Source organism: Ctenocephalides felis, unplaced genomic scaffold (assembly GCF_003426905.1).
Source record: "Ctenocephalides felis isolate EL2017-DRISC unplaced genomic scaffold, ASM342690v1 CF-g0.4_SCAFFOLD_03571, whole genome shotgun sequence".
NCBI classification, from domain to species: domain Eukaryota; kingdom Metazoa; phylum Arthropoda; class Insecta; order Siphonaptera; family Pulicidae; genus Ctenocephalides; species Ctenocephalides felis.
The window spans coordinates 45,174,283-45,197,516 of NW_020539725.1; the positions used below are offsets into that span (position 1 = coordinate 45,174,283).

The 23,234-nt window shown below is 29.8% G+C and overlaps 1 protein-coding gene across 1 annotated transcript in view; it reads right to left on the reverse strand.

Moving 5' to 3' along the window:
• Window positions 1-1,573: 1,573 nt before the first annotated feature.
• Window positions 1,574-23,234, reverse strand: part of LOC113386130 (serine/threonine-protein kinase SIK2-like) — a 101,607-nt gene continuing 79,946 nt past the window's right edge. The window contains exons 7-17 of the mRNA XM_026623933.1: window positions 5,317-5,413; window positions 5,169-5,253; window positions 4,991-5,054; window positions 4,618-4,735; window positions 4,139-4,541; window positions 3,892-4,051; window positions 3,563-3,715; window positions 3,068-3,360; window positions 2,547-2,769; window positions 2,272-2,457; window positions 1,574-2,148 (exon numbers count right to left, since the gene is read on the reverse strand). Coding sequence (XP_026479718.1) covers window positions 1,574-2,148; window positions 2,272-2,457; window positions 2,547-2,769; window positions 3,068-3,360; window positions 3,563-3,715; window positions 3,892-4,051; window positions 4,139-4,541; window positions 4,618-4,735; window positions 4,991-5,054; window positions 5,169-5,253; window positions 5,317-5,413 — 2,357 coding nt within the window. The remainder of the gene's footprint in view (window positions 2,149-2,271; window positions 2,458-2,546; window positions 2,770-3,067; window positions 3,361-3,562; window positions 3,716-3,891; window positions 4,052-4,138; window positions 4,542-4,617; window positions 4,736-4,990; window positions 5,055-5,168; window positions 5,254-5,316; window positions 5,414-23,234) is intronic.

A 23,234-nucleotide genomic window follows, 5' to 3' on the forward strand; every position in this document is an offset into this window, starting at 1 on the left:
ATGTCAATAAATAAAAGTGATTTTTTTCGAAATATTTGTAAATCATTGCAATTGGATGTAATTCTTTTTCCTTTAGATTCACTAACAAGTTGCAAAATCAGAAAATTTTAATTTTCTTATTGTAAACTATTAACCTTATGCATCAAACGGTTTTTCATTGTTCATTTTTCATTTTCAAAATCGGTTCAAAATTTTTTGTGTGAACTTGGACGAAAATCTTACGTTTTTCTCATTCCAAAGAAACGGCTCGGCCGATCGTCTTACAAACCGAATTAAGATTATTCCTTATCATCATTCCATCGAATCGCTTTTAAATTATAGAAATCTATACAAAATCGCTCGCATACATAATATTTCCAAATTTCGGTATCAACCGATTCAGAATGACTTGAAATGTCGAGAAAACATGAAATACGCAAATCGGATTTTCTGACAATGCAATGTTATCGGATCAAAGTTTATCCATTTTCACAACAAACAATTAAATTTTGATAAAAAAACTATTATCACAAATATATAATACATTTGGTTTGATCTGATATTTCATCACAATTATTTAAAACTATCACAAATATAATGTAAGCCATAAAATAAATAATAAACAAATAATAGTTTTAATTCTATAAGCATATTCAATAATCCTACAGAAATAATACGTCATCAGATTCTTAACAATAATTGCAGCTAAACTATGATAAACACATTAACTTATAAATTATGATAGAGATTTTACATAAATATATAAAATAAACTATAAATATTTAAAAACATAGTGCAGAATGATCATGCAAAAGTAAAACCTGATGCAATCATTATAATATAATTAATAATACACGGCATTATTTCTCATAACATTAAATCAATAAACTTTTTAAATTAATTATTTTGTGTAACTTTAAATTAGTTACCAATATAATAAAGTTACATTAATATTATGAGAAATGAAAAACTATAAATTTTAAAATTGTAATAATTTTGCATATTACCTACTCTAATTCTATATATGTAATCACAAAATTTCTTAATCAAAATGAGAATATTACTTAAATAAAACAAAAACAATAGGCACTTTGATAGAACTTAAATTGACTCTAAATTTTGTTACACCTAAATAAACTCATAACTTTATCTTTAATTTAGATGAGATTTTTGAAAAATAAGTTTACTTCAAATTTCGTATTTATATAGGCCAAATATCTGAATTACTATGCAAATATCAAACTCCAATAAATGACGATAAAATCATTTAATCACATGGTATTTTGATCGATCAAGTTGTTGCGCTGTTTGCAATTAAAAAAATTAATTTTAATCAAAATTTTTAATAAATTAATTTAATATTAACATTGTGTCTGGACCACAAGTATGATCCAGAAATATAGCTTGATATTTTATTCTCTCATCTAGATCAGTTCTAATATTTTTTTTATTTCCGAAATTTAAGCTAGTCTTTGGTGATTAATTTTACCATTTTGAAAACTTTAAATTTAGGAAATAAAAAATACACAAAATAAAAATAAACATGAAATAATGCGATAAAAATCTACAGATCAAGCATAAATAAAATTGTAAATCACTCGTGAAAACCATATACCTGATAACATTGCTGATGTATTGGCGCGGATTGAAGCCATTGTGGCTGGTGTAGATGATGGCCACTACTGGACCACTGACTTTGAAGTCTTCCACTACCCGATCCTGCAGTAATATGAGCGCACTCTTGACTACCCATTAAATCGTTAATATGGCAAGCATTTTGCATGGTGCTGGTCAAGTTTGTCCATTCTTGCTTCGCTAATTGGCTGGCAGCAGAATTACAACTTCTTTGCGGACTCTGTTGCAGAGATAGATACTTTTCTGTATCTTGAGGTAGAAAATTTTCTTTGGACATGTGTCTGTCAGATTGCTGCAAAGGGTGCAATCGATCTTGCTGTGCGGCAAGTCTTTCTTGATACTTTTCTTGGGCTAAAAGCCTTTCCTGATGTTGAATTTCGGCGTTATTTGATGCACAAGGACCCGTTTCTTCGATGTAACTTTCACCAAGTTCAGCCAAAGGTAGCGGAGGAAGTATTTGGGTTTGTTGGGCCATTTTATAGCTTTGTTGACGCAACATTTGTCTACGAGTCAGCGCCGTCATTTGATGTAATCCTGATTAGCAAAAAAAAATAGTATCTAAAAATTTGCACAATTTTTATAAATAGGTAATTGGCAATAAACGGTTATAATATAGATATTTCTAAGAGATTAGAAGCTTTTATTTGCGCTTCTTACCTGGTGGTATGATCATTTCTCCGGAAGTATTGGATAGTGCACATTGCTTTTGCAAAATTTGACGTTTTTGCTGCAAAAGGCGATGTTGCATCAACTGTTGTTGAAGAGGTGACTTGATGTCAAGGTTGCCAGCGTCTTGTGGATTCGTACTTTGGCCAGAATTACCGCAGCCCACATAAGCGAAACCTGATGATAAATTATTCCGATTCATAAGCATGATATTTTTACTAAGAAGAATAAATCTATTAAAAAGCTATCATTATTCATTGACTTACTCTCAGGGCTACATCCAAGAGAAGCGAATTGATCATGTTGCATTTGTCTTTGGTTCATTTCGTCGAGAGTAACAGATGTTTGGTATTGGGTTTTCAGCATTTTGGCTTCTCTTTGCACCAAATGCAGTTCAAATACTCCTCGTGTTTTGCAAGCTTCATTTAAGCGTCTGCTATCGAACGCGATATTCGTGCGGTCCGTTTGTGAAGTCACTTTTTGGGCCACCTATAAAATTCATTTAACAAGACTTTAATTAAAGAAAAAATATAAAAAATGATACTTGTTTGCGCAAGTTAAATTATCAATATGTAAACTAAATATTTAATTAAATAATAATATAAATATTTCGAAAATTATTTCGAAAGAGTTCAATAAAATTGCGTATATGGAAGCACCATGCATCTTCAAAAGAAATGATAAAAAACAAGGATAAAAATTAAAGTACAAGGAATGCAAATAAAATGGAAATTACAATCATAAAGAAATAAAAATAAAATAAGTAACCATTACATCCGAATCTCACCAGTCCATCACTAGCACGTCGGCCTTCTCTGAAATCTACTGGACTTCTCGATAGGTACGCCCTAGAACCGCCAACTCTGGTGGTGGCTCTCCTGGCCATTCCAGAGCGGTTGCATGAACTGTTTCGACTTGACGCGGCGTTTGCACCGCCGGCAGCACTCATTGGACGGATTTTGCTGCGTGCGCCTGACGGACATGGTGAACCGCAGGTTGTCGTACTGCTGCCGCTTTCGTTTATCGCGGGGTTAGACGCACAACTTGGCAACGAACCAGCTAATTCGCTGGGACAATCACCTGGATAATAAAAATAATAATCAATTTATTTAACAGTACCAAACACAGCTATACAATTATAGAAGAAAGAAATAAAACCTCAAACCACATCTGTGGTAAAAGTTTTCTGAAGTAACTATGAGAGGAATATGATAACCACCCCTTGTTTTTACAAAGAATAATAAGCATAACTTCATCTAAACTTCAAATGTTTTTATTTTACCTGGACAGTCACTAGACAATCGTCTTTCCAAACTGTCAAATGCTGATAATGTACTCCTCGACGATGCAGAATCACAGCTCAAAGATTTTGAATGATAGCCAACGGCGACTCCACTACTGGAACTTGAACTCGCATATGAACTTAATCTATGCACTCCGCAAGTGGAACCTAAAATTATTGGCTTATTAGTTATGCCATAGTTTACAACACAATCAAAACTAATAATTTAAACAACTAGTCGACAGTTTATTTTCTGCAATCCTTACCGTGACCATGGTGTCCTTGTTGATGACAACCACTTGAGTGATGATTATTATTTGCCTGATTGCCTCGTTCTTGGTCCTCCATATCAGTTTCACATCCTTCATCAGTTGATGAAGAACATTGCTGATGAAAGTCTGATGATTTATGTGAACGACTACTGCTATGTTGGGGCGAAGAAGTTGGATTAACCAAATCTTGACCCGCGTTCTGGAGAAATGCGTAGGCCTGAAAGAAAATACTGGATCAGACACATGATCAAATAAATTCCTTCACATTTTTCTTCTATAATAAGTAAACAAAAATCATTTTTACCTGTATGTGGTTCATATAATCTCTAAAAGGCGGTGTTGTGAGCGGTAAAGGACTTTGCCTTAGGGTGACTAATAATTTTGCAGCTTCCGCGCTCATTGTATAACCTGAGTTCATATTACAACTTATTTTGCCATCAGTGCCACTGCTACATAATCTTCTAGTCTTCGAATCGAAGCTATTTGATGTCAATAAAGGCAGTCTTGTAGAACTATCAGCAGAAGTATTCTGCACTGGCGATGGCCTTGTATTATATTGTTGATTCGCGGACTGGTGTTGCTGATTTGATGATTGTTGATTTTGTTGATGGTGAAGGTGATAATCGCCTAAACTAGCGTGCTGAGCAGCTCTACTTAAATGGGGAGAATGAACTTGATGTCGTGGGCTGTGATGTTCAGAAGATAACCTGAAAATATAAATTATTCCAGTAAATCAAAACTATAAAATATTTTATATCATTCTTAGGACATAAAATTCCGTACCTGACAGGTGAAGCATCAACACTTCCAGCAGGAGTCCTTCTCATCGCTTGTTCGGCAACTGATGATGGTCTCCTGGTTTCACCAGTTTTGTTATCTCCAGATATATTAGCATTAGTTCCTAACATAATTTGAAGCTGGTGGGCTGAGTCATTCGATTTAGAACGCTCAGTGGATGTACTTCCAAATTGTTGCTGAAGTACGTAGGACTGCGTTGGCGAATGAGATCTACTACCCACTCCTATAATATAAAATAATTTTATACCTTAGCTAATTTTACTTAAATTTCGATTAATACCGAATATAATAATTAACACACCTCCTTGAGCTAATGGACTATGAGGCCGACTATCACAGGACAACGATCGTTGTTGGCGAAGCCTTTCCAAAAGTAATAAATATATTGCTGCGTGATGATCATAACTATTAAGTTTCAGACTCTGAAATAAATAATTTATAGTAATGATAATTTTTCATAATCAATGTAGACATTAAATTGTTGAACTGAATTTTCTGTGTAGAATAAAATGTCTGTATATAATTTATCATCTGACCTCTTTGGTTTTTGCTTGATCAATTCCTAAGCTTTGCATCAGTCGTAATATTTGTTCATTTGGTTCTGCGCACTGACTATTGGGCCTGATGTTGGCCTGGGCTGCTGCTGATAGATCTCCAGCACTGGAATATTGAGGATCATTATACTGGTGCTGCTGGAGCCATCTGTGCTTCCTGATTTGTTCGGCCGTGTATCGACGCGTTGGTTCCAATACGAGCATTTTTCGGATGAGGGATTCACAATCTGAAAAGAGGAGAAAAAAATCTCAATCAGAATGTAGTAGAATGAGTATTCGGTAAACCTAGTCACACTCCAGAGGATTTTGATGGTCACAGAAAATTATATTATCCTATATTTTAATTAATAATTAACTGTTGAAATACTATGGAACAGAATATAAGTAAAAGATTTTATTATAAGCAGATTGATATTCAGCATCCTAAGTTGTTACAAAAGAGATGGAGAATTTTTATAGTCAAGAATAATTGTAGTATTTTATATTAGTACAAGAAATTAATTGCTATGTTCCTCATACTCAGTTGTGATTTTAATTGCATTCATGGTCGTTATAACGTAAAACTTATACTTGATTATTTAATTTCCTAAGTGTTGATCTTTAAAAATAGTTGAATGAATTAGTATTTTGAATACTACAGTGGTCCAATAGGTTCTTGAATCGTATTTTTTTTAATTATGCGTATACGTTAAATGTTTTAAATATATCTATTCAATTCTAATAAATATATAATCATGTATATATATAAATATATTGAAAAGGCAATAAAACCAGAATTAGAATCAATATAAAATATAATCTGAGGTGTTAACCATCTCATTGCCAGCTATTTAGAAGTCGCCCACGAACGACTCCTACATCTTCTAAATGCTAATTTTAAACATTAAACGCATTTCTTATCGGGCGAGAAATGAGATAAAATCTTTTGTTGTCACAAAATGAATATGATAACATTCAAAAGCGTAGAAATGCTTCTTATTACGTCTGCGGTATTTTTAATCACGATATTTCATCTTGATTTAATTAAAATCCGCTTTATTCAAATGATACATAAAAAAATATTAAAAAAATAAAAAACTGAGATATATAGAAATAATGAGTTTTTTAAGTTATACAGACACAATCAACTTTAAAATTATGTCACCATTATTTTCTTCACAAGAAAATAATTTTCTAGTTTATTACTTTCGAAACTTTTAGGTTCTTCACGATCTGAAAACACATTATAATCTCTAGAAAACGTGCTAAAATATAATAATACTTTGAATTCGTGTTTTCGCACTTCCAAAATTTAATATTTTTCCTTTTTATCAAAGTTTGTGAGCAGACGGCCTCTGGAATGATATTCCCTCCAAAGTGTCGTAAGAAGTTGGATCATTAGCGACTATGAAATTCGTGTCGGTGTGCGTAATGGGAAACTTTCCTAAAAGTTTTAGACCGTTATGCGAAATCGGCCATGTGCTAACAGTAGTTTTTATCATTCAAATTTGGAAGAGATAATAATAAGAGAAGTTGGGGAAAACATTACTATAAAACTTGGAACTTTTTTTTACAAAAAAAAAACAAGAAGTTCTCGCAATTTATTTTCAATATCATAATTTTCTACCGGTAAAATGCATTTTTGCAGTTATCTTTGACTATTTTATGTATGTCACCATCAAGGTTATATTCAACTCTAATAATATTTAATAATTATTTATGATTCGTGTGAAATAAATTTTTCTCTATTTCCAATATCATATGACTTTTTAACTATGATCCAGTAAAACCAACTTTTCACTAATTCGACACCCTTTGGTTTTTAATAGTGTCAGATTAGCAAGATTCTACTGTATTTATAAATCTAATCTAAAAACATTCTTTTAGGCAAATGATTGGCAATGCTCTGTGATGCAAGGATAAAGATCCATTTTGGCAATATTGATATCACTATTTGATCGTATTACTAAAAACTATGGTTAATATGATTTGCTATTAATCAATAGTTTTTAATGTAGGTAATAGTTTGAATTAAAAATATTTTTAAGCATTAATTCAATTAATTAATTAAAGCACTAAATTTATTTCTCTTCTTCCACCATAATTGTTATAAAAATCATTCAATTTATTGTATTCGATAATTTTGTTCCGATGTCATTTTCCACGAATCTGCAGATTTTTCAATATTATCTTAGTTTCAGTTTACAATTACGCAGTAATATTTTTCTCTAATGATTTGTTACAAGCTAAACTACGTTGTAGTGAAGTCTGAGATTTTCATCATTATCTACAACAACCTAATTAGGCGTCTTAAAAAGAAAATTATTTTAAGTTTCATTTAATATATAATTTATTCAAATTAAGAAAAATTATATAAAATATTGTAATCTGTCTAGAATGAAGCTTCCACTTTATGCGGATTTTATAAGCCAATCTAAAAATCTATAAAAAAAATTATTGATGTAAAAGCTGATTTAAGGATCTTCTTAAGCACAAAAATTTATGATTCGAATGTCTTAATTCGTAATTGATCGAATATATGCAACGATCGAATACATTCAATGCGTACAATTGGGCGACGCTTAAAGTGCTTTCAAGGTGTTTCATTAGTAAATAAATGAAAATGTAACAAAAACAAGGCAGTAATTGAGGTATAAAATTAAAACGATGGAATACAAAGAAGCAATCAAATTGTAACTTGAACATATATTATTTAATTGAAGAAAATCAAATTGTATCAAGTAGATTTTTTTTTGCATTTTGCAAATGAGTCATATTGATCTACAAAAACTAACTACTTATTTTCATTTTTTAGTTTGTTTCGATAAATTGCTTAATCCTTTTATTTAAATTTAGATATATGCGTCTGTAAATAACTTAATTGAGTTGCAATTAAGGTTTTTAAAGCCACTTGTATATAAACTGCTAACGGGATTCATTAACATCCTTCATAACTTTCGTATCGTTACCAACTAATATTAAATTACCAGCAAAATAATTATTATTTGATACTCGGGGGCATAATTTAATTTAGAAAATTATAATGAAATACAGTTGTTACACTACAAGTTTGCAATATTAAGATGAAGTAAGAAATATATATATATATATATATATATATATGTATGTATATATATATATATATGTATGTATATATATATATATGTATGTATATATATATATATATATATATATATATATATATATATATATATATTAAACCCTGAGCATAATCCTAATCGTAAGGATGTTGAACTTTCATATGGTTTAACTTTTTTATTAATTTTTAGTATTTTAAAAATGTGTATGCAATATATAATTTGTAGACTAGGAAATTTGTAGATAAGCGAAATATTCTGATTACTTAACTGTGAAAAATACGAAGCTTTACATGCACTACTGCTTGATGAATATTTTTAACAATAGATGCGACTTATGTGTTTCTCATAAATATTTCATTTAATATTTTTGTAGAATGTAGAAATCATTTCAACGCAGATTGTATAGAAACTCGAGCAGTTCGTATCTTCCTCTACTCTAGACATTTTATTTCTATTTCCGAACACTATGAAAACAAACTTACTAGTTTTTCGAACATGATCAAACTATATGGTCATGAACTACGGAGAAACTGACTGAAACAAAGTCCGGTCCAAAAAGAAAAGAATCAAGTTTGGTCATTGCAAAAGTACTAAAAACTCTTTTAGAAAACTTTAAGGAAAATCCTTTCGTCTGCGAAAATGTTGGGAATGAACCGCTTACTCGTACGAGGATCGGTAAAACATACATTTTTGAAGTTGTTTTTTGTACAAAATATTCTGACTTATTTTAGAAAAAAAGTCTGTTTTTAATATAAATCCTGCAAAAAAAAATTAGTTGTGATGGGACAGAAACAAAATTCTGAGTTTTCATATTGTCAACTTAATTAGAATTAATAATATAATTTCTTCAAAGTAACTAATAAAAATGCAACTAGAAATATATCATCATCCTACCAAATAGTAAATTAGTACCAAAACCAATAATTAAAATGTAAAATCAATAAGTTTTTCATACTTGCAACATGATTTTTATAAACCTTCAGTTTCTAAGCAATAGTTCTATAATTTAAAATAATTAACAGCAATTTACTGTGTAAGAAAAAAGAAGAAAGACGTTCAAGGTTGGTCTGAGTATTATGATGCCAAAACTAATTTCTAGAATATAAGGACGAAAATTTTGATATAAAAGCTGCACCATGTTCTGGAAAGTCGGATGAACAGAAGTTAAAGTTAAAATAATAAATAAGTTGAAAGCCGAATTGTCTAAGGATAAGGGACAAGAAGGGAACTTTTTTGGGCTCACTTATTTAGAGCATTTATCCACCTCTACAATCCTATTCTATCTAATGCTCTTTTTCTGCTCTTCACAACTGATTTCTTAACTGATTTTCTCCTGCATCTGATCTTGCCCAATTATAATCTTGCTTTACATCTTACTATTTATTTTTTATATTATATTCTGTACTATCTTTATATTTATTCTAACCATTCTTCTTTTTTTCTTCATTTTTATCCATATTCTTTTTTTTTCATTTAAAACTAATTCCTTCATTCTTCTTTTAAATCTGATCTTTCCCAATTCTAATTTTGATTATTGAATATTAAGATAGTTGAATTTTTTTTTGCCTCACTTATTTAGAGCATTTATCCACCTCTACAATATTTCATTTTTATATTCTATACTATCATTTAATTTAATTTTTTTTTGTAATTTAAAAATTTGCTTTATTTGACTTAAATACATACTTTGATTTTTACATAAAGATACAAATTGTATACATCTATTCTGGGAATAGCATTATACTATCATAATATAATATTGTTTATATATATATATATATATATATATATATATATATATATTTGTTTGAATTAACTTATATAAGTATGAAAAGAGCTATTAAAAACATACTGCCAGTCATTTTATTTAAATCCTATCCTATCCAATGTTTTTTTTTGCTTTTCACAACTGATATCTTCATAACTGATTTTCTCCTGAATCTGGTCTTCTCCAATTCTAATCTTGATCTACTTCTTGCTATTTATTTATTATATTATATTCTATATCATCTTTTTATTATCATTATTTTTTTAATTTATTTGACTTCGTTATACCACATTATCTCTTTATTTATAACCTATTCATTCTATCCATTCTTTTTTTCTTCTTCATTTAAATAATAAAGAAATAATATCTATTATTATTGATTACGGCTTGCTTATGAATAAATAAATAAATAAATTTATATCCATGTTCCTTTTTTTTTGCTCTTTACAACAGAATTTTTCATGCTTCTTTTTCTTCTGATTCTAATTTTGCTTTTCTTCTTACATCTAATTTTATTCAAATTCAACTCAACAATACAAATTGTATTTCATTTCAAATTAAATTATTTAAAATTCTACTACTTACTTTCATTTCTATTTAATTTTAACTCAATATTTCGAATTCTATGTTATCAATGATCGATCCTATGATCTCTGGCGTGTGAGTCGGGCTCGCTACCGACTGAGCTTTCTAGCCACATCGTTGAGAGTTTAATGACCAATTGTTAATCTTTTTCTAAGCCCCTACCAAGTTAAAATTAAAACCGAAATTAAATTCTAAGCAACCTGATACAGTAAAGCTGAATGAAACCTATGGAAGTAAAATACATTTAGTATATTTTTCCAATGACACGCTACAATACTCCCCGCAACGAAACTTCTTTGACATCCCGAGTCATCGCCTACGGCGTTTAAATCCCGACCTTTTGTGTTGAATAAAATGTATATTTTCCTTGGCTCTGCATCGGTATGTATTTTCATTATCGGATCAGTTTTCCTTTTGTGCGTGTGACAATGAACTCTGTTCGATCCGCCATACGCAAACGTAAATCGGCCGAGAACGCGAACGACAGTTGGCATTGAACGCGCCTCTCGCAGCGCCTACGGAGCGTCCTATACCTTCACGGCGCGATGCCTCGAAATAATCTTATCCTAGACTTGGAGCTCCGAGGTCACGCGAATTAATACGATCATCCACTAGGGCTGGTAATATGAGATTTAGTTGTAATATTAAGGGGCAACTAGTGTGAAATTTTCAAAAAAATTAATTTTCAATTTTTCCATATTTCGATAGGTTATACCTTTAAAATTAACATACCAAAATTTTAAATGCAGCGATTACTCAAAAACAAATGATCCGATCACTATCATTTTTTTACATGTTCTATATATAGTTCTTCGTAAAATAAACTATCGATTTTTTGATCGGATCAAAAATCAAATTTTGGCAGTCCAAAAACGACCAAAATTTTGGGCAAAATTAGACTTTTTTTTAAAAAAACGCCGTCATTTTGTCAATTTTTGATTTTTTTTCTTTATCGTAGTTCATTTTCGAGACAATATTATCTAGTTTAACGAGAATTTTTTTTTTAATTTCATCCACGTAGAAGGCCGGAATCACTGCAGCAGTGAAGGGCCTTTTTTGTCGCGCCGTTGGAGATCAACGATGACTTAAAAAATATTTAGTTTTTTTCTTCAAAAATTTTACTATGTATTCTTAAAACATGTATAAAAATATTCCTAAAATTTTGAAATGATTGACAGAGTAGTTTTTTTAATATAAATTCCCAAAAATCACCTTTTCTTAAGCGGTTACACTAGTTGTGCCCCTTAACATTGATTTGTGAGTAGAAAAATGATTTAATTCAAGAAAATTTAAAGAAAACACAAATTTGTTATTCGTGGTACACGGAACAGACTTTGCAAAGAAAATCTCATATAAAAAAATCAGATAAAATCCAAATTTATTCATCAATAACAATAAATACTAAATACGTTAAGTTTACGTTGTTTAGTACATTTATCTCCTTAGGGGGCGTTCATTAATCACGTGAGCAAATTCTAAGTATTTTTGGATCCCCCTCCCCATTGGTGATACGTAGTGATATTTGAAATCACCCCCCCCCCCCCTCCTCCGCACAACATCACGTGTATTTTTAGTACCTATAAAAATCAGTATAGTTTTTATTAATTTTTTTTTGAAAAATTCTAGATTGAGGTAAAAAATAAATACACGTGATATCTTACTAGATCCTCTCTTCCCCTATGTAATATTTCGTGATAAACATGATAAATAAATAAATAAAAATTAGACAGTGATAGATGTCATAAGAGCTAAACTATACAGATTTTGAGATAGGGCCCAAAAGTATGTTTATTCGAACAAGTTTCCATTATTGCATCAGTTAGCGCTCTGAATGTGTAGACGGTTGTAGTACTAGCCCTTTTCTTGTTTGATTTGATTTTTTTGACTAATCCATCCAGACAAATGTTCAAATTACTATTTAATTTACTTTTCTACCAGCTAACTGGTAAATTAACAAAATTATTGCTGATCGAAAAAAGTGGCACTGCTGTAACCTGACTACCCCACAAACTAAAAAAAATTTAGATTACAATGTTACAAAACTCTCTATTTGAATATTATATGAAACATTTATTTCAAGAAAAGTTTATATACTAAATAAAAAACCTATCAACCACTTATCATTCTGAAAAGTTGTTGAGTAGTATTATTTGGAGTGACATTGAATGTTGTTTGTTCTTATTGCTGTTAATGAACAAACAATAAAAAAAATATTATTCTATCCACTTATAAGCTATTTTTTTAGTTCTTAAACTACAAAATGGTTAAAAAAACTAGTCCAGTTTCATCTTAAGTTTGACTAATTTACTTATTACTTATTACGTCAAGTTTGACTATACTTATCAGTAGATACTCGCTATTAATAAAGAAACTGATTTATTTCTTGAGGTTGAGAAAAGAGCAATAATTAACTAAAACTTTGTATGATTTGTACAAATGTCATAAAAACCGATTTCAAAAGTCGACAAAATTTGATATCTTGAATATATATTTCTACAAAGAATTGCAAAATATCTGAATGGTGAAGCAAATGATAAAATACTTTTACAATCAGGAGATATTGAGCTATCAAAATACCTTGTAATATAAATACATTTTACAGATTTTTTTCAAACTGCAAAAGTAGCAATCAAAATTAAAATTTACAATAAAAGTTGCTGTATGTACTTCTGCTAAAAATTACTAAAGTTTGTGAATGTTTCAAATAATGATTTTCAGCCCAATTTAGTGACATTCTCAAAATTGATGTCTAGCAATGGTAATACGATGATATTATTTAATAAATAATGCATAAAACTATAATTTTGAAATATATTTGCCTGTATCTAAATAATTAATCTAGTTATAAAACGTATTTCTTATTATATTAAGTAACATATATCAAGTTAGTTTGCCCTAACCCTGGTAAATAAATATGTTCTTCATAAATAGCTCTGAAACGCACATGATTTGAACTGCGGCGATACATAACCAGGAAATTCTTGAGTTCAGGTCCAGGACGAGATTGTAATATGTGAGTTTATTTGTAACGCCATAAAATCAATTTCAAGTAGCACCATGTTGTGACTACGACTCGTTTAGTTCATGAAAACGAAATGCGAATAAAAATAGAAATTTATATTATTGATAGAAACAATATAAATATAAATGTTTTTGAATAACTAGAATGGAAGTACTACCAAAAATATAATGGTATTTTATATTTCTTCCTCAATTTTTTTTCATATAAACAAATAAAAAAGCATATCACCAATAACTTACTACTAATCAAATAGAAATAAATTGCAAAAATTAAATTTCACTTAATTTGATTGAACAATTATCAAACACGTTCATCATCATTAAAAATTTCTCTTTACTCCAAAACTCTATATGGATACTTCTCGTACTCTACTTTTATAGAGTACAAGAAATGTAATAATTATCTGTAAATTACATTTCAGATAATAATTCAACATAGTATACAACCGAAATAGATACTCAAATCGTGTTAAAGTTCATGATGTTTTGAGTCGATATCTAATAAAAAAGCAGCACATTCTGAAAATAACGCGGAATGCTAAAACAGTGGCAGCAATCTAATTATGCGATCATCAACAAACGAACGTCATAGACACATGAGACGACTACGTAAATATTAACCTATTGGGGATGATAGGGTACACCAGAGTAGTTGGGATACTTATTTGATTATTCACACTGCGATTTTGCACACAATCGATTTACATTGGCATATTGGCATATCTTGTGGTGAATTTTTAAAAACGTAGAGCATTACCTAAAATTTCATAATATTTTTAGAAGCAATAAACCCAGTTTTCGGACGTATTTTTGTTTTATTATATCGGCCATGAAGGTGACAACCTTCAGGGCATTAAGCTTTACACGGGTTGTTTGTTACCCCTGGTAGAGGGGGTAGCGGAGTGTTTTAATTGAAATAATTGTACACTTCTAAAAGTAAAGTCCACGAAACAACATGTATAATAAATAACCAATAAATATATCATCTTTCATTATAACTTAGTAACAAATCAGTGATTGTAATTAGAACTGCAACAAATACATAATATACAAACAAATCAGTGTTCAATACAGTCCACAGCTACAAGGGTTAAATTATAACCCAACAGCCTGAGTATCGAAGGAGAGTTTTAATACATTTTATAACTACGTAACATAAATACACCCAGCAATAAATAAATGGCATGTCCTATGAAAAATATCTCATTATTTATATTTATTTATCAGGGTGTAATTTCGTTTCCATCAACAGGAAAATTTTCTGAACCGCACACGTTTTATGGATTCGTTAGTATTAATATAATGAATATTACAATCCTCATGATTTTTATATACGCATAATAAAATATATGCATGTTAAGTTCATTTTTTCTTAATATACTTTACTGTTTTATGAGATGTTATATATTTTACGACTTTCGAATGCTACGCACTGAAAAAGCTCTTAATGGAAATCAAAGTTCATAGGTAAGCGAGTAATATGCATAAATTGATAATTATATTTATTTTATTATATATTAAAATATAAAAATCGATACATAATTTTATTATATATATATATATATATATATATATATATATATCATAGTGGTCCTTAATATGGATGTTTTCGAATTTCCTTACTCCCTGGCAGCTCAAATGCTTCCAAATTGTTAAAAGAAAATTCTCTGAAAGTTTTAGCTCTCAATATTAACTCTAAGATAGGCACTCCAACCAAAGTCTCTTGGTTTTTCTTCCTAAGTAAATACTTATTTTATGAAATATATCAAAATTTTGTTGTAATTTTTTTATTTATGATTAAAGTAAGCAAATACAATGTTAGTCTTGAAATTTTTTCGCTAATTGTAAGTTATAAAATACTAAAAAAAACAAATGCAATTTTACCCATGTTATTTCCAGAAGAAACTTTGATTGAATTGTGGACTATCCTAAAGTCAATATTAAGAGCTTAAACATTCAGAGATTCTTTTCTTATCAATTTGGAAGCATTTGAGCCCTTGGAGCAAAGAAATTAGAAAATATCCATATTAAGGACCACCCTTATATTAGTAATGTATGCTTATATCGAACAGTATCCGACATAAAGTGCATCAGGGTATATCCAAAATTCCATTCACCACTCAATATAGTATACATCATCAATATAGTTTTCAATAACTTTTTAATGTTGAAAAAATGGATATAAAAATTGTATTTTTTAAATATATTGAAGTAATATTTCAAATCACACTTTTTTATTCGAATAACAAAATAAACGACTACTAGATCTTCTGCATCTTTTGCATTCTAAGCTCTTAAAAAGCCGAAGAATTCTGTACATATTTTGTTATTATTGCTAAAATTTGTTTTTGTGTAAGTTGTTTTAAAAATATCGATGGCAATATATTTCTAACAATAAGTCAAAATCGCCTTTCCAGGTTCTGCTGTATAAAATTAATAAATCATTAGAAAAATCACTCATCAATATTAGAGAAATTGTAATAACTAAACTTTATCAAATAGAGATAACGTAACCGTTGGGTTGCCTTCTGCAAAAAATCAAGTAGTCAAGCTTCGGTTCATAGAGGATAAAATTCTGATCTCTATTTAACTAGAAAAAAAATTAACAAAAATGCATGTTGCATCGTTTTTTTATAATTTTTTTAGTATAATCCAATCAATGGCGTAGCTATTTTAGAGCGCAGGTATCATATTAGCAAAAATTTGTCGTGTGCACTATAAGTCTAAATATAAATATATTTATATAGAGTATGGGCATTTTCAGTCATATACGAGTACATCGAGCTAAGTAGCTGTTTTAACGTTTGACGTCAAAGTTTGCACGTAACATCTAACACGATTTTCTATATTTACGTCAATACTCCCTCAACCATGTACACGTTTCGAATGACTTGTGTTTTTAGATCTATTCTTCTATTTATTTAAGCTGTCTATATTTTTATACACCGATGAGTCATTCAGAACACTTCAATGAATAATCGATCTATTTGTGTAATCATTGGGTGAATTGAAGTTTAGCAATAGTTGCAAATAGTTGACAAATATTAGGTGAAACCAATATTGATTATAATGCAGTTTTTTACTATTTACAGAATATCCAGATGAGTAATTAAAAAAGAATTGAAAAAAAAAATAAAATGAGGCGTAAGTGGCGTTTTTCCTGGAGGATTTCCTTAGATACCTTAAGATCTTCAAAATTATCGAGTTGATTCACAAGAATTAAAATGGTTTTGCATTTAACAGAAAACTCCCAACCTATGTGTTTTTATTGGTTTTTCAATGTTCAAATATTGTTCAGGATTTTCTGTAAAAAAATCGACCATTTTTATGTTAACTTTTAAAACTGGTTCTTCGTAAAAGGTACCTAATAATAAAGATAATGGACAATTAATAAAAAGGTTATGTCTGTAATGATTTTGGACATATGACTTTAGAATCTTTGATTCTAATAATTGTTATATTCAGCAAAGTTAATTGAACCTAAATTAGTTCTTTGTTTTTAGTCTTAATCATTCTACTAAAATCGGAGCAACTTTTACAGCAAAAAATATCGCAACTCATCAGTCAGTCATTTATAATAGAATGTCAAAAGAAGTAATTAAGGAAGACGTAATAACTAAAATAAAATCGATTTTCACAAATAATGATGTGATTTACTTAAAACCATCATCAATCAATAGATTTCTGTTAATATTTCTATTAAAGGGGAAATATAAGAACAGAGTAATTACTTTATTTCAAGACACGAAAATTAAAATAAGTTATCGATACATAAATAAATATAAAAAAGACGAAAAGACCTGCAAATGGCTGTACTAGCTTTCCGAGCACTAATACACTTTCTATAAAAATCTATATTTTAATAACTTTGCTGAAGGTACCTATGATGGTATTTACTAAAGAATGTGACAAATAGTTTCTTAGTGAAATTTAATTAAAGAGCAGTCCTTTTTCTAGTTTCTTTCTCTTAAAAGTATTTTTTAATTTTGTTTTAGTTTTTATACATTCTCAAGTCAATAATAATGCTTCAAATTGGTCGTTTAATAAACCAGTGTCTATGTTCTACCATATTGTTCAAAATGGTTGGAAAATGGGCCAAATTCTGTTCAAATTTGATAGCATAAATTGCTCCTGCTTTTGTTCTTTTTATTCAGAAGCCATTGGCAAGTTGTAATGTTCCAAATACTTGCTTGAAAAAGAACTAGCAAAAAGAAATTCATCTATTTTCCAATTAACAATTTGGAAATTGATACTTCAATATATCATACTCATTTGAACCATGGATCAGAAATAACTGAACTCTACATATTGTTTTGTAAATTCAAGCGGTCTGAATAATATTCTACGTTGATTTCAGTAAATATTGATGAAATTTAAGCTAGCGTACGAGCTTTAGCATAATGAAATATTGCAATGGATGAATGTCAAATCTAAAAATATTTCAATGGAATTAAATTATCATGAATCATTCTATTTGCGAAGTCTCCGACTCCACGAAGTGCGTATACGTAATCGAGTATGCAAATAATTTGGCAAGTACGATCTCTATCGGCTCTTTCGCATTTATAAGGAGTTTATTAATAATTTCGACTCGGAAAATCTATCGCCGAATTTCAAATTGCGCGCGCAGTCCATGAAAAAGCTCTGACGTCATCCGCAGACCAGACGCTGACGTAATAGGATTGTTTAGGCTTTTTGTGTGTGGTGCTTGATGCGGTTTTGGGACTCTATCAATTTCTTTCTGTTTATATTTACCTATAGATACAATGTAGCGGTGTATCCGATGATCAAAGGAGCGAATTGCAATTTTTGTTATCCATATTCTCAATAAATCTAGAGGTTCTCGTAAATGGTATAGTTGCTAATAGACTCTCAGAAAGAGTAGGCATATGGAATACCGTAGCCAAAATTTAATGGTTAGCGAATGCTCTGTAATTGATATTGTATATTACTTTACTATATTGTTATCTATTTTATCAATAAATTGGTAACTAAGTTTTTTTTTATATATATATATTTTAACAGCAATCAGAACCTTACGTCCTATGAGCGGCTGAAACTTCTCCTTTCTTCGTATTTTTTAGATGGTAACCCAATGGTTAATCCATCCATATTTGATGATTTTTTGTTATTACATTCAATCTAATAGGGTTGACTTTTTATTGGTGCAGCAATGGCTATTTTCACTTGGAAATATATTGCTTTCTATATTTTCAAGTGAAACTGACAACAGGCTGCTCGAAATGGGTATCGAACCCGGGACCTCTGATTCAGGTCCCGTCGCTCTTAACCGCTTACCTACGGGCGAGCCCTGGTAACTAAGTGATTTGAGTTTTGTTTTAGAATATAAAATACATTTTACTGGTTTAGTTTTCCGTTTTGGTCAAAGTCAAAGACCTTCTGTCATACTTCTCTGAGCAGCATGATTTCAAGCCAATGCTCTGTAATTGATATTGTACTGGCACTTCTCACCAAAAAATTGAGAGTTAAAGTGATACTCATTTTTTCACCATTTGGCTACCTATAAATTTAATGGTAATCAGGTGGTGCCAAGGTTCCCAACCACACACCAATAGTTTCGAACGTGTTGCCAAAGATGTCCGAGGCTTGTGCACCTTTTTGATTTGACAAATTTGGCCTTTTTTATTGCTTCCAGTTTTATTGATTGTTGATCGTAAATATCAGAATTTATCTTTTGGTCTCGTGGAAGCAGCTGAATAAATCTTTGTAGTTCCACCAAACTGACTGCCAATATGGCACAATAATAATAGACAGAATAATAAATTTTGCATACAAAGCTTTCAATGTGGTTTGTGCTGGTTGGTTCATAGGTTTGCTCTTTGATCGTTTTCGAACTATAATACTAGACCTATTTTCTATCACCAGTAAGTAATGATTCTTCTTGATAAAAGGTCATTTTTATTTCGTTTAAGTCGCATTATCATCGCAAGTTCAAAGGTAAATGAAATAAAATATAAAATAAATGCAATAAAATATAATTTTTTTTCTATTCAGGAAGTAAATATTAGGCTCATATCTATACCAAGTCCTTTTAAATGTTCTTCCATTTTTATGTGCATGAACAAGCTAAAACGATACTTTGATATGTTACTTCTCGATTTGAAGTCTCTTATTATAAGCCACAAAATATAATCAAGTTTATGATACTAATATGATACTATCAAAACACCATTCGAATTTTGTATAACATACTGTGTAATATACTATACATTAATAAATAAAACGTTCAATATCAGGATTAGTGACAATTTGATATAATTATTTAAATATTCAAAAATTACAAAATCGATTTTGAATTAAAATAGATTTGTTTTCATTTTGATAGTATCAATATTGATGGATATACGACTAAGGTGATTTTTTTGCATGAAATCTGGGAAGAATTATAATGTGTGCGAGAGCAGGAGGGGAGCGGGGTATTTGGAGAGCTAAAAATTTATATACACATATTTTCGGTTCAAATTTTCTAGTTGAAATACATTTAAAAAAATATTGGCATTCAAAACATTTTTGAAGATCCGGGACAATCCGGAACAAAACACCTTCAAATAATACTAATACTAATCTTCGAATAATACTAATAATAAAAATATAACAGATCAATGCTTACATCATACTCTACTTTCGTCATCATGAATTACAATAAGCCAACATTTCTCAAACATTGCTATCCTTTTCAAATAAAATATACTACGAATTCCTTACTACTTTATCTTAAAAAAATGCGCACTGAGCTTTTACCCAAGTGGTCACATACGCCACCAAATGAGAACGAAAAAACAAAGCTTTTAAGACAAAATCATGAATTATTGAGGAATGAAGAGCAAACACGTGGGGCACGTGCGAACCTTGAAAATCCTCGCGACGCCAAGCGCCATTTATACGAAGGACGTCATAATATACACTGATATATGTATACATGCATTTATATATGTACTAACTTCGAATTCGGGCCACATGGGTAATCGTAATAAAAATACTTACTTATGAATTATTTTCATTCTTACAAAAAGTACTTAGGGTTTACTCTTTTGGGATTTTCATGAATAATCGTACGGTGATAGAGTTGTCGGTCAGGCTGAACACCTTGTAATCTTATAGGCCTCTGATACAATATGAAGATACAAGTGGTTGAATTATAAATATTAATTAAAATTTTGAATAATAGTCCACGCACAATAGGTACACATATTGCAGTGTTTCTTATTATGTCTCAAAAGCTCAATGATTTTAAGCGCCTTGTTGGAGAATAATTAAACATCTTCTCCTTAATTAAATATTTTTATTTGATTACGTTTCGATTTGAAATCTCATCAAATGAACAAATTGCATATAAAATGAATTAAATTATCTTTAAGGAGTAGGCATCGCTTTCCATGTCCTTATTACGAGAAGGTACTTGTAAGGGCTGATGCTTCGTTGTGTTTCCATAAATATCATATTTTAGCACGTATCAAACATTTGCATTTTAGGGTTCTATATTCTAAAGTCCACACGCATTTTCATTATATTGTCTATTTTTTTATATTTTATTTGAACATCGATCAAATTAATGGTCTTATAAGTTTTGATGATGATTGGCCTTAACTAACTTAGCAGGTTTTATAGATGGCAGCCCAAACAGTTGTTTTATCTCTTCCATGTGATGTATTTCATTGTTACAATTTCTGTATAAGTGAAGGCTATTTTTACTTAGAAATATATGGTTGGTATATTTTATTATTTTTCATACCCAAGAAAATGTTGTTTCAACAAGCACGTGTACTTAATTATGTGCCAACATCCTAAACTGAGTGCTGATATATGCAAACTTATTAAATAAATTATATGTTCCACACACTGCATCAGTGTTGAACGTAGATTGTATGGAACTAGGTTTATATGGAGTATATTTTTATTCTATCAATATTTTAATCAACAGTTTTAGTACCGCCACTGCTAATCACTAAAATATTATGTATAATTAAACCGTCTCCTAAAGAACTTAATTTCATAGCTTTTTTCTTCGGTAACATACCATATTGAAGTTTTAAATATGCAACATCTACCTACCCCAAAAAGAAAATTTAAGATTTCGTATATTTTGGCACGTGCGGTTTCAAATGCAAATGAGTTCACCAGGAAAGCCTAACACGTGGCAAATTTATTGTTTGGTGAGGTTTTGATATTTTCATAATCGTTTTTAAAGTTTTAAAACTTTCAAAGTGTATACAATTCAACCTATGTAAATACAAGGTTCTATTGATTTACAATCGGCACAATCTTTGGTACTTTGGCACTTTCATTTTTGCATGCAATAAAAATCATTTGAAAGAGGATTCGTTATTTTTATATTCTAGGAATGTGCATGGTATATTTGAATCGTATTATTTAAAAATAATCCATCACTTTTAAGAGTTTTTTAGAGTTTTGAGTTGCATTCTTTCTCGGGGCGTATATTGGAAATGCAATCACAAAATGCGAACTGATATCAATTACTAGACCTAGCAATTTTATTATTTTTTTAAACTTGGACTTTCACTAGACTTTACTTATATAACTGAATAATTTTTGGAATGTTTTGGAACCTATATAAGGGTTCTAATTTTACAAGCATTATATTTTGTATACTTAGGCAAACCTAATTAACCGTGAACGTTTAGAATTAGTTTATGCCAGCAACTTTGCTTTTGAAAATGACTATCTTGGTACTTAATATAAAAAATATAGTACTTTCGATTAATAAAAAGTAATGAAGTTTCATTCATTAAATTTTATAATTTTTCTTCAATCTCTGTATTATTATTAATTGCATATTTAAGATGAACTATCTATCATGGTAGAGTAATTTCAGCATTTTAATTATCATTTCGTTTTTATGAGTATAATTTAAAAGTCCCAATAACAATTATTTATTTGTTCAATTTAAATTAATTTGCTACTGGCAACTTTTAATTTATTTAAAATCCCATCTAAACTTTCATTCATTTACTACAATATTTCATCATCCATTATGAATATCGAGTACTCCTAAGTCCGTCCAGTTGTGATATCATGGAAATTTATTAGATACTTAATGAAAAACTTTCCTATCACTGTATAAGTGTGCAATATGAATAGAAAAAAGATAACAATCATATTCAATATTAAACGCGCAAATCATTTTATTACGTAGCAACGCAAATAGGCAAAAAACTAGTAATGATTGACAATGAATAACGAATAACCGAAAACGACATGGTCAACGTCCATGTTATAAAAAAAACATTAGAGGATAAAATGGATTTAATATTGTACTAGGTTATATGTAAAATTATGCAGTGAATATAATATAAATGAAACAAAATTTCCTATATTGCTCTTGATCAAATTGATACCCCACACCCCCACAACCCTAATGTCCATGATACTTAGTCATATTATCTCTGCAAAAAAAAAATACTTTATGTAACTACTCATTTTTAAAATTTTGATAAAAAATAAATTGTTAGCAAAATTATCATTATATTGATGCTAATAAATTGTAGAAAAGTCTTATTTCATCTTTGATAAAATTCTTCCTTTTACCTTTACTTGTAGATACTGTCCATTTTT